The sequence below is a fragment of the Bos taurus genome, chromosome 4 (assembly GCF_002263795.3).
Source record: "Bos taurus isolate L1 Dominette 01449 registration number 42190680 breed Hereford chromosome 4, ARS-UCD2.0, whole genome shotgun sequence".
In the NCBI taxonomy this organism is placed as follows: Eukaryota; Metazoa; Chordata; class Mammalia; order Artiodactyla; family Bovidae; genus Bos; species Bos taurus.
In genome coordinates, this window is record NC_037331.1 from 25,035,277 (window position 1) to 25,048,586 (window position 13,310).

Consider the following 13,310-nt stretch of genomic DNA (forward strand, 5'->3'; position numbering starts at 1 on the left):
TTTTACTTCTTCTTTTCCAATTTGGATTCCTTTAATTTCTTTTTCTGCTCTGATTGCTGTGGCCAAAACTTCCAAAACTATGTTGAATAGTAGTGGTGAGAGCGGGCACCTTTGTCTTGTTCCTGACTTTAGGGGAAATGCTTTCAATTTTTGACCATTGAGGATAATGTTTGCTGTGGGTTGGTCATATATCAGATCAGATCAGTCGCTCAGTCGTGTCTGACTCTTTGCGACCCCATGAATCGCAGCATGCCAGGCCTCCCTGTCCATCACCAACTCCCGGAGTTCACTCAGACTCATGTCCATCGACTCAGTGATGCCATCCAGCCATATGTTCCTTCTATGCCTGCCTTCTGGAGAGTTTTTATCATAAATGGATGTTGAATTGTGTCAAGGGCTTTCTCTGCATCTATTGAGATAATCATATGGCTTTTATTTTTCAATTTGTTAATATGGTGTATTACATTGATTGATTTGTGGATATTGAAGAATCCTTGCATCCCTGGGATAAACCCCACTTGGTCATGATGTATGATCTTTTTAATGTGTTGTTGGATTCTGATTGCTAGAATTGTGTTAAGGATTTTTGCATCTATGTTCATCAGTGATATTGGCCTGTAGTTTTCTTTTTTTGTGGCATCTTTGTCAGGTTTTGGTATTAGGGTGATGGTGGCCTCATAGAATGAGTTTGGAAGTTTACCTTCCTCTGCAATTTTCTGGAAGAGTCTGAGTAGGCTAGGTGTTAGCTCTTCTCTAAATTTTTGGTAGAATTCAGCTGTGAAGCCGTCTGGACCTGGGCTTTTGTTTGCTGGAAGATTTCTGATGACAGTTTCAATTTCCATGCTTGTGATGGGTCTGTTAAGATTTTCTATTTCTTCCTGGTTTGGTTCAGTTTTGGAAAGTTGTACTCTTCTAAGAATTTGTCCATTTCTTCCAAGTTGTCCATTTTATTGGCCTATAATTGCTGATAGTAGTCTCTTATTTTCCTTTGTATTTCTGTGTTGTCTGTTGTGATCTCTCCATTTTCATTTCTAATTTTATTGATTTGATTTTTCTCCCTTTGTTTCTTGATGAGTCTGGATAATGGTTTGTCAATTGCATTTATCTTGTCAAAGAACGAGCTTTGTTAATTTTTGCTATAGTCTCTTTTGTTTCTTTTGCATTTATTTCTGCCCTAATTTTTAAGATTTCTTTCCTTCTACTAACCCTGGGATTCTTCATTTCTTCCTTTTCTAGTTGCTTTAGGTGTAGAGTTAGTTTATTTGACTTTTTTCTTGTTTCTTGAGGTATGCCTGTATTGCTATGAACCTTCCCCTTAGCACTGCTTTTACAGTGTCCCACAGGTTTTGGGTTGTTGTGTTTTCATTTTCATTCATTTCTATGCAAATTTTGATTTCTTCTGTGATTTGTTGGTTATTCAGCAGCGTGTTGTTCAGCTTCCATATGTTGGAATTTTTAATAGCTTTTCTCCTGTAATTGAGATCTAATCTTACTGCATTATGGTCAGAAAAGATGCTTGGCATGATTTCAAGTTTTTCGAATTTACCAAGCCTAGATTTATGGCCCAGGATGTGATCTATCCTGGAGAAGGTTCCATGTGCACTTGAGAAAAAGGTGAAATTCATTGTTTTGGGGTGAAATGTCCTATTGAAATCAATTAGGTCTAACTGGTCTATTGTATCATTTAAAGTTTGTGTTTCCTTGTCAATTTTCTGTTTTGTTGATCTATCCATAGGTGTGGGTGGAGCATTAAAGTCTCCCACTATTATTGTGTTATTGTTAATTTCCTCTTTCATACTTGTTAGCATTTGTCTTACATATTGCGGTGCTCCTATGTTGGGTGCATAATATTTATAATTGTTATGTCTTCTTCTTGGATTGATCCTTTGATCATTATGTAGTGTCCTTCTTTGTCTTTTTTCACAGCCTTTGTTTTAAAGTCTATTTTATCTGATATGAGTATTGCTACTCCTGCTTTCTTTTGGTCTCTATTTGCATCAAATATCTTTTCCCAGCCTTTCACTTTCAGTCTGTATGTGTCCCTTGTTTTGAGGTGGGTCTGTTGTAGACAACATATATAGGGATATTATTTTTGTATCCATTCAGCCAGTCTTTTAGTTGGGGCATTCAACCCATTTGTGTTTAAGGTAATTATTGATAAGTATGATCCCGTTGCCATTTTCTTTATTATTTTGGGTTCGAGCTTATACACCCTTTTTGTGTTTCCTATCTAGAGAAGATCCTTCAGCATTTGTTGGAGAGCTGATTTGGAGGTGCTGAATTCTCTCAGCTTTTGCTTGTCTGTAAAACCTTTGATTTCTCCTTCATATTTGAATGAGATCCTTGCTGGATACAGTAATCTGGGCTGTAGGTTATTTTCTTTCATCACTTTAAGTATGTCCTGCCATTCTCTCCTGGCCTGAAGAGTTTCTATTGAAAGATCAGCTGTTATCTTTATGGGAATCCCCTTGTGTGTTATTTGTTGTTTTTCCCTTGCTGCTTTTTATCTTTGTTCTTTGTGTTTGATCTTTGTTAATTTGATTAATATGTGCCTTGTGGTGTTTTGCCTTGGGTTTATCTTATTTGGGATTCTCTGGGTTTCTTGGACTTGGGTGATTATTTCCTTCCCCATTTTAGGGAAGTTTTCAACTATTATCTCCTCAAGTATTTTCTCATGGTCTTTCTTTTTGTCTTCTTCTTCTGGGACTCCTATGATTCGAATGTTAGGGTGTTTAACATTGTCCCAGAGGTCTCTGAGATTGTCCTCATTTCTTTTTATTTGTTTTTCTTTTTTCCTCTCTGATTCATTTATTTCTACCATTCTATCTTCTACCTCACTAATCCTATCTTCTGCCTCCGTTAGTCTACTATTTGTTCCCTCCAGAGTGTTTTTGATCTCAATTATTGCATTATTCATTATATATTGACTCTTTTTTATTTCTTCTAGGTCCTTGTTAAACCTTTCTTGCATCTTGTCAATCCTTGTCTCCAGATTATTTATCTGTGATTCCATTTTGATTTCAAGATTTTGGATCATTTTCACTATCATTATTCTGAATTCTTTATCAAGTAGATTCCCTATCTCTTCCTCTTTTGTTTCGTTTGGTGGGCATTTATCCTGTTCCTTTACCTGCTGGGTATTCCTCTGTCTCTTCATCTTGTTTATATTTCTGTGTTTGGGGTGGCCTTTCTGTATTCTGGCAGTTTGTGGAGTTCTCTTTATTGTGGAGTTTCCTTGCTGTGGGTGGGGTTTTATGGGTGGCTTGTCAAGGTTTCCTGGTTAGGGAAGCTTATGTCGGTGTTCTGGTGGGTGGAGCTGGATTTCTTCTCTCTGGAGTGCAATGAAGTGTCCAGTAATGAGTTATGAGATGTCAATGGTTTTGGAGTGACTTTGGGCAGCCTGTATATTGAAGCTGAGGGCTGTGTTCCTGTGTTGCTGGAGAATTTGCATGGTATGTCTTGCTCTGGAACTTTTTGGCCCTTGGGGGTGCTTGGATTCAGTGTAGGTATGGAGATGTTTGATGAGCTCCTGTCAATTAATGTTCCCTGGAGTCAGGAGTTCTCTGGTGTTCTCAGAATTTGGACTTAAGCCTCCTGCTTCTGGTTTTCAGTCTTATTTTTACAGTAGCCTCAAGGCTTCTCCATCTATACAGCACCATTGATAAAACCTCTAGGTTAAAGATGAAAAGTTTCTCCACAGTGAGGGACACCCAGAGAGGTTCACAGAGCTACATGGAGAAGAGAAGAGGGAGGCGGGAGATAGAGGTGACCAGGATGAGATGAGGTGGAATCAAAAGAGAAGAGAGCAAGCTAGCCAGTAATCACTTCCTTATGTGCGCTCCACAGTTTAGACCACTCAGAGAGTTCACGGAGTTATACAGAGAAGAGAAGAGGGAGGAAGGAGACAGAGGTGGCCAGGAGGATAAAGGGGGGAATCAAAATGAGGGAGACAGATCCAGCCAGTAATCAGTTCCCTAAGTGTTCTCCACAGTCTGGAACACACAAAGAGATTCACAGAGTTGGGTAGAGAAGAGAAGGGGGAGGGAGCATATAGAGGCGACCTGGTGGAGAAAAAGGAGAGTCCAAAGGGGGAGAGAGCGGTCAAGCCAGTAATCTTGTTCCCAGTAAAAATGGGTACTGAAGATTGGGTTCTTAAAGGTACAAAATTGATAACAAATACCAAAAAGCAAAGATTAAAAGTCTAGAGTAGAAGTTGGATTTTCAAAAATACAATATTAACAAAAAAGAAAAAAAATCACAAAAATTATTTAAAAAAAAATATATATATATATATGAAGTTTGCTTTAAAAATAGGGTCTCTTTTTTTTTTTTTGCAAAGTAATAGTAGGTTATAAAAATGAAAATTATAGGCATAATAAAGGACTTAAAATTAAAAAAAAATTTTTTTAATTAAAGAATACTAGTAAAAATAGTAAAAATATATCCAGGACTTTCTCTGGTGGTGTTGTGGGCAGTGTGGAGTCAGTTCATTTTCGGATATTTCCTTGATCCAGCTTATATTTCTCAAGATCTATAGGCCCCTTCCTATGCAGTCAGTACTAACTACAGGGTTTTAATCTGTAGCACCTGTCACTTCCAAGGAGGTTCCCTCTGTTTTAGCTGCTTCTGTTTGCTGGTCTCTTCAGTGTCTAATTTCCGCCCTGACACAAGGGGGCGGTGGTGGACACTTTTTTAGGCTCACAAAGACACCCCACTCCAGTACCCTTGCCTGGAAAATCGCATGGACGGAGGAGCCTGGTACGCTGCAGACCATGGGGTCACGAAGAGTCAGACACGACAGAGCGACTTCACTTTCACTTTTCCCTTTCACGCATTGGAGAAGGAAATGGCAACTCACTCCAGTGTTCTTGCCTGGAGAATCCCAGGGAAGGGGGAGCCTGGTGGCCCGCTGTCTATGGGGTCCCACAGAGTCGGACATGACTGAAGCGACTTAGCAGCAGCAGCAGCAGTTCAGTTGCGCTGTGGGGAGGGAGGGACCCTGCAAACAAATAACACTGGCGTGTGTTCGCAGTGTCTCAGCCACACTGGGCCTGCCCCCGCTCATGGTGCATGTGCCCTCCCTGCCCACACTGTTCAGGCTCTAGGTTGCTCCACCAGCAACCCTCCAAGGCCGGCCCTGGGCTGCATGCACCTCCCAGGTCTAAGCCGCTCAGTTTCAGGTACTCGGGTAGTCCTCAGAGGCGCAGACTGGGTTGGGCCTGCGTTTTGTGCCCTTCCCAGATCCGAGCAGCTCGGGTGACCAGATGTTTGGCGAGCACAGTCGCTGTGACTTAGTGCCTCCCCTGTCCCTGCCAATTTGTTTTCTGGGTGTACAACGGGCGCACCTTCTCAGGTGGATGCTGACCGTCCAGAATCCCAAGAAGTCTTGGTTAGCGACGAAACCTGCTTACAGCTTGGTAGATAATGCCTCTCTGGGGCTGCGATTGCCCCTTTCTGGCTCTGGCTGCCCTCGCCTGCCTGTCTCCGGTGGGGGATGGGCTGGACTGCAGCCAGCTAGCTCTGCTCAGTCTTTTTTTCTGTGGGAGGGCCTGACGGTGTCTTGCTGATGGAGTGGGATGCCATTGCCTTCTTAGGTTAGGGCTTTTCGCATGGTAGCTATCCCACAGTCTGGTTTGCTAGCCCAAGTTAGTTCCCTCAGATTGCCCTTGGGGTATTCAGGCCCTGTCCTTACTCTAAGCAAAGCAGCCCACGCCTCCCTGCCCAGCCCCAACTTGGTAGTGGCGGATGCAGGCGTCTGCACTGCTTCTTTGCTGGGGAGTTATCGTTGGGCAGGTAATCTGTGGGTTTTAATTATTTATTTATTTTTCCTCCCAATTATGTTGCCCTCTGTGGTTCCAAGGCTCACCACAGACTCATCAGTGAGAGTGTTTCCTGGTGGAAACTTCTCTCTTTTTTAAGACTCCCTTCCCAGGAGCTCTGTCCCTACCTCTTTTGTCTCTCTTTTTGTCTTTTATACTTTTTCCTACCTCCTTTCGAAGACAATAGGCTGCTTTTCTGGGTGCCTGATGTCCTCTGCCAGCATTCAGAAGTTGTTTTGTGGAATTTACTCAGTGCTCAAATGTTCTTTTGATGAATTTGGAGGGGAGAAAGTGGTCTCCCCGTCCTATTCCTCTGCCATCTTAGGACCGCCTCCAGTAGTAGAGTTTGTATCATTGTCTTCCACTGCTGCTGCTGCTGCTGCTGCTGCTAAGTCGCTTCAGTCGTATCCAACTCTGTGCGACCCCATAGACGGCAGCCCATCAGGCTCCCCTGTCCCTAGGATTCCACTAGCCTCACTTTAAAATGTAATAACCTGTTATTAATTTAGGACAAATTTATATGCAAAATAAACCGTTCTGACTTAAGCTAAATTCTCCTCAAAAGTGAGCCGTTTTATTATATTATCTATAGCAGAGTGTAAGTACAACTATTACAAGAAAATTAATTTGACAGTGATGTGACAAAGTTGATATTTTATAGCATTAATATATGAAAATAACTTTTCTGGGAATCCTTGTAGAAACACTCTAAATGGGGCTTGAGTTTCTCTGCTACCATGTAGTGGCTGCTTTATTTTTCACAGAAAAAATAGTGGAGCTGACGTACCAGCCTTGTTGTCCAGTGCAATAAGTGTGTCAGTGTCCAAAATTAGCTGCACATCTTCAGTGAAAGAGGAGAATGCATTATGTATACGAATATATTACAAGTTGCTTTGAAAGAACCCAGAATATTTTGTTGTGTCAGGGAAGTTCTTGAAGACTAATGGCACCTATCAAAAGGACAAGGTGGTCTACTTGAAAAGCCTTCTGTTTGGGATAACCTGAGAATAATTTTTTTTTAATTGATAAAAGATTAAGAAAAACTCTTCAAATCTGAGAAGGATGAAGATGAGAAGGAATGAGAGAAAGAAAGGGGAGAAGCGGATCTTTTTTTTACCAAGTACCAGCTAATAAATGTAAAAAGAATGAGAGGATTAGAAACATTACCATTTCATAATCCCAAACATACTGATTCAGGTCAATATTATTAATCAAAGCTAAAGCCATTGAATAAATAGTTATTGAGAACTACCAATCTGTTCTCTGCAGGTTGGCAGTTACCAGAGGGGAGAGGGATTTGGAGGTAGGGCATGAAACAGGTGAACTTGATCAAGAGGTACAAACTTGTTGGGCATGGAATGTATGAGAATACAGTTAATAATATTGTATTAACTTTGTATGGTTTAAGCAACTGGATTTCATCTGGTGATCATTTTGCAGTATGTCCAGTGTCAAATCACTCAGAATTTTGCCCCAGATATTGCTTTTCAATGATAACATATGTAAATACTTTCACAATGAAGAGAACTGGAAAATACAGCCTTAGCCAAATCACTGAACTTAGCTTCACCAATAGGGTGAACAGGTGGCTCAGTGGTAAAGAATCTGCCTGCCAATGCAGGAGACAAAAGAGATCCCTGGGTCAGGAAGATCCCTTGGAGGTGGGCATGGCAGCCCACTCCAGTATTCTTACCTGGAGACTCCCTTGGAGAAAGGAGCCTGTAGGGCTACAGTCCATGGGGTTGCAAAGTGTTAATCACGACTTGGTGACTGAGCACAAACACACAACCTTCACAAAGAGTGGGACAAAGTGGCATCATTTTGCCTCCTGATGTGTAGTAATTACCACTGTTGTAGTTAAAAAATGATCTACCTTAAATTTAATCATGAGGTAGCAATCAGACCAATCAAGAATGTGAGAAATTCTATCAGACAACTGTCCTGGACTCTTCAGAAAGTAAACGTTTGAAGGCAATAAAGGAGAGAAGGTGACTATTTTTAATTTAGGAAGACTAATGAATTATACAGAGTATATCATGCAAAGTACTGTGCTGAATGAACCACAGGCTGGAATTAAGATTGCTGGGAGAAATATCAACAACTTCAGATATGCAGATGATACCATTCTAATGGCAGAAAATGAAGAGGAACTAAAGAACCTCTTATGAGGGTGAAAGAGGAGAGTGAAATATCTGGCTTAAAACTCAACATTCAAAAAACTAAAATCATGACATCCAGTGCCATCACTTCTTGGCAAATAGATGGGGAAAAAGTGAAAAGAGTGACAGATTTTATTTTCTTGGGCTCCAAAATCACTGCAGATGGTGACTGTAGCCATGAACTTAAAAGACACTTGCTCCATGGAAGAAAAGTTATGACCAAGTTAGATAGCATATTAAAAAGCAAGAGATGGCTTTGCCAAAAAAAGGTCTGTATAGTGAAAGCTATAGTTTATCTAGTAGTCATGTATGGATGTGAGAGTTGGATGATAAAGAAGGCTGAGTGCCAAAGAATTGATGCCTTCATATTGTGAGACTCATGAGAGTCACCTGGACTTCCCTGAATATTCACTGGAAGGAGATCAAACCAGTCAATCCTAAAGGAAATCAACCCTGAATATTCATTGGAAAGACTGATACTGAAGCTGAAGCTCCAATACTTTGGCCACCTGATGGGAAAAGCCAACTTGTTGGAAAAGACCCTGATGCTGGGAAAGATTGAGGGCAGGAGGAAAAGGGGTGGAGGCAGAAGATGAGATAATTGGATGGCATCACCAACTCAATGGCCATGAATCTGAGCAGACTCTGGGAGATAGTGAAGGACAGGGAAGCCTGGCATGCTGCAGTCCATGGGATCACAAAGAGTCAGACACAACTTAGCAACTAAACAACAAACAATGGGTTATACCAACTGAAAATGGGTTATACCAGTGCATCAATGTTGATGCAATTCTGGGTTTAAACAAGCAAAAAATCTATAAAAGAAATGTAGGGACAACAGGAACAATTTGAATATGAATAGCAGTGTATTAGATGATATCATTGAATTCAATTTTAATTTTCTTAGGTTTGATATTGGTATGGTGGTTAAGCAGGAGACTGTCCTTATTTGAGGGATGTGTGTGCTGAAGTATTTATGAATCAGAGCCCTGGAGTCATGTCTGCAACTTATTTTCAAACGATTCACCAAGAAACTTATCAACTAGCAAATAGGTAAATTGTGTCTACAGATAAGAGAGTGAACATAAATGTAGCAAAATATTAAAAATTATGGACTTCTCTGGTGACTCAGTGGTAAAGAATCCCATGGACAGAGAAGCCTGGTGGGCTACAGTCCATGAGATCACAAGAGTTGGACATGACTGAAGTGACTTAGCACAGACACATATGATAATCAACGATGGGAGAATAAAACACTTCACTCACTCTCTACCTCTTTGGGTCCTGCAGTTTCCATGTCTTAAATCCAGTTTGGCCAAGATCTGGACAACCTCAAACTAAAGACCATGTAGGCAGCGTTGAAGCAGGAGCTGATGCTGTTTCCCACATTGACCTTAAGTCTGGTGTCTTCTGCTCTTACTTTTGTTCCTCTGGCCTCTCCTCAGTGAAGTCTTTTAAAATAGAACAGTCTTTTGGACTCATGGGAGAGGGAGAGGGTGGGGTGATTTGGGAGAATGGCATTGAAACATGTATAATATCATATATGAAACGAGTTGCCAGTCCAGGTTCGATGCACGATACTGGATGCTTAGGGCTGGTGCACTGGGACGACCCAGAGGGATGGTACGGGGAGGAAGGAGGGTTCAAGATGGGGAACACGTGTATACCTGTGGCAAATTCATGTTGATCTATGGCAAAACCAATACAATATTGTAAAGTTAAAAAATAAAATAAAATATATAAAAAAAAATAAAATGAAAGTCCCAATAAATTCAGTCATAATGAGGTATAAATTCTACTAATGTGATAAATTTCCTCCTTTTAGTATTTGCTTTAACTGGCTAACAAAAATCTTAATCCAAGAATGAAGTTTTAAAGGTGGAATTTTTAAATGAAAAAATTTAAAAATACTTTAAATTAAATTTTAAAGTAGGAAATTAGCCTGTATAAACGTGCCAATAATTTTGAAAGGACAGAAAGTGGGCTTTTCTATTCTCCCCATGTCATACTATATAAGCAACTTTAGACATGAATAAATTAATTGTTGCTAATACTCACTTTCTCTTTTCCTTTCTAGGGAGCTGACAGAGGTCATTGATCTTTCTAGGTTTAAAAAATTAAAATACTTATGGCTACATCATAACAAGGTAGTGTGATATTTGATTTTTACATGGTTGTATGATTAAACTACAATCTTAATTTCATGTTTTAATAGAACTGGTCATTAAAAGTATTAATATTTTATACTCCTAATTTTAATATAGGTAAGAAACTATATGTATATACAAAGTGGTATAGGGCCAGTGGTAGAGAATGTGCCTGCCAACACTGAAGACTTAAGAAACGTGGGTTTGATCCCTGGGCTGGGAAGATCCCCTGGAGGAGGGCATGGCTACCACTCCAGTATTCTTGGCTGGAAAATCCTCATGGACAGAGGAGCCTGGCGGGCTACCGTCCCCAGGGTCGCAAACAGCCAGAAACAATTGAGGCGACTTTGCACACATGCATATTGAATAGGTCAATTTGTGAGATGTTGTCAGATGGGAGCTTTACTTTTTCCTCCCATGTTCTTTCAAAATTGTTCAGTGTAAGCTGTTGCTTCCCAGTTTCCTGGAAGAAAACTTGTGCAGTCTCATGACTTTTTTTTTCTCTCTCTCTTTTGTAGTCCAGGAGCTTTCAGTCCATTTTAAGCTACAGTCTTAGGCTCAGTTCAGAAATGAGAATGTGGAGATGAATATGAGACACATCCCCCATCTCTCCTCTCTTATTCAGCTAGGGCTCACTGCGGATGGCCATCTGCCTTCTTCATTAGCAAGGGGATGTGGTTGGTTGTTTTCTGGCCTTGTATCTCTACCCCAGCCTTCACAAGTTAGTGTGGAATGGAGAAGTGCGGAGGCAGTGGAAAAGCCAAGGAAAAGCAAAGTTCTTTTTCAGTTTGCACCCACTGGTATTAACAATGTTCAGAGTTTATTTTTTTCTCCCATTGGGTTATTCAGAAACCCCCTCTGCTAGGTTTCTTCAACTCTGATTCCTCTTTGCTGGCCACTCCAGACCTCCCCTAACCTTGTATCCCAGTCGTTCTTACATCTGAGCATCTCCTCGCCTTGGCAAACTGCCCTCTTGGGCAGGATCCTTTGTAAAATGCCCTAGATCAACATTCGTCCAAAGGTCCTGCATGCATTCCCCAGAACTCACACACATTGTCCTGCCATGTGAGGGACTGATTACCTCCCAAGCTGATCTCGCTTCTTCAGGAAGTGCCACGCACTAAGCCATCATGTCACCAGCTGCCAGGAATGCTCATCAAGGTCACTGAATGTGGCCCTTGAAGCTGCTCTTAGAGGCCAGGGTTAGTTGGCAGAGTCTTCCCACCGCTTCCTCCATAGGGGCCTGACTGGAGCTCCAAGCTCTCTTCAAGTCAAAGAGCGGGACTGAACTAAAATTCAAGCCAAAACAATTACTATAGTTAGCTAGTCAGTCATTCTCAAATTTCTGAAGTGTGACTTTCCAACAGCTTGTATTTTGTTCATTATAAATTGATGATCCAGTCTTAGCATTCTAAATTTAAACTTTCAAACACCAGCTGACTGAAAAATAACAATTTGAGTTTTCGGTAGTGGTCCGCTTGTCAAGCAATAGTCCAGATTTACAGCACTGAATCTTTAAGCAGCCATGTTTATGAAAGTATTTCAGTATTACATTGCAATTTGTCTGTTTTTTTAACCAATTAAGTGGAAAATGGAAAAAAGTTATTCTAGTATTAAGTGCAAGCATAAGTTGCATAAGCTTGAAATAATTTCTAGGAGAACAAGCACAAATACCTTCAAGGCCCAGGCAGCTAACAACTGAAATGGAAAGTGCACAAACTACTTAAGGGCATACAGGTTCAAAACTCTTTTAAACAGTCTGCCAAAAATTATCCTGGGTCACAGTGTGTGACCTCCAATTAGAAAAAGATGGAACTCATCAAGCATGGCAAAAGTGACTAATCTTTGTTTTTCATGTGTGTTCATTGTGGTGTTCAGTGTTCAGCTTTGAAGGAAAGAACATGTACAAATGTTGGCAGTATGTCTAAAAGGAGAGGTGTGATTAGGGATTTTTAATATTTTTTTGGCTTTCTTGTAGTGGACACCGTCCCACCTTCCGGCAGTCACTGAATTTTCATACAGTTAACTTACAGATGCATTATATACATAGGAAAGGATTGCACACACTGTCAACTATTGTACTTTGGTTTTGAAGGGGGATTGGTGGAGAAAGGGTGCGACAAAAGGGCTAAATTCTCTTCTAGTGTTCGGTTATTTATGTTTAACAAACTATATTCTTTCCCAAATAGCCATCACTTAACTTTGTTCTTTAAAAATAGATTTATTTAGATTGTTAGATGGCATCATCACCAAGTCAATGGGCACGAATTTGAGCAAACTTTGGGAGATACTGAAGGACAGGGAAGCCTGGAGTGCTGCAGTCCATGGGGTCACAAAGAGTAAGACATGACTTAGCAATTGAACAACAATTCCATATAATCCTGAAAAGATATCATATTCAAATAAATTTTAAGTGGTCACGAGATGAGTGAATAAGCCAATGTGAATTTTTGGGTTGATCAATAGTTGACTGGTTGCTAAGTTGTCAGAGTATTCACACTCCATGAAAAACTGAAGTCTTATTCAGCATCTAAAACTCTAATGGGCATATTAGCTATGATGGTACTTCATCAAAATTCCTATGGAAAAAATGTGAGTATTAGTTTTCTTTACAATCTAGGTTACACTGGGTGAACTACTATCAGGAAGTTACTATGCCAGTATAGAAATGATATGGAGAATCTTGGTGAGAAACATCAACAGTGACAAATGAACATAAATATTTAGAATTATAATGTTTTGCTAACAATGGTTTGAATCCGTGACCAGCATTGTTCTTATATTATTGTAGAACATAAATAAATGTCCTTAGATTTATTTCCTACCCTCTGTTTAGGAAAAACTAAGGCATAAAATGAACACATCTTTTTTGTTTATTCATTTATTCAATCAACAACTTTGTGGAGGCAAATGTACTGATCATTTTATGGGTTGTCTATTGATTATCCATTATCTTCCTTTACCTGGATAGCAGAATCTGAGTTTGTGTTTTAGTACACACTTGTTGTTACTCAGGTAGGTGGTCCCATTCCCACTTCCAAAGCGTGGAGCCTGAACTGTTTAAACCAGTCAGGATAACCCCATCCTCCTTGTGAGTGGCTAGTCAATGAATGGGCTCATAATCCAATTGTTGCAATAGAGACAGTGGAGGTAGCTCCTGGGAGACTTCTGTGAAAGGTTTCCTT

General features: G+C 40.3%; 1 protein-coding gene across 4 annotated transcripts in view; it reads left to right on the plus strand.

The window, feature by feature from the left end:
• The window catches only part of LRRC72 (leucine rich repeat containing 72), a 72,327-nt gene that overhangs the window by 21,230 nt on the left and 37,787 nt on the right, over positions 1 to 13,310 (plus strand). For 3 of the 4 annotated variants that reach the window (XM_059885766.1, XM_024990922.2, NM_001099189.1), the window contains exon 3: positions 10,056 to 10,125. The exons of the other annotated variant lie outside the window; for it this stretch is intronic. In XM_059885766.1, coding sequence (XP_059741749.1) covers positions 10,056 to 10,125 — 70 coding nt within the window. The remainder of the gene's footprint in view (positions 1 to 10,055; positions 10,126 to 13,310) is intronic. 4 annotated transcript variants of the gene reach the window in all.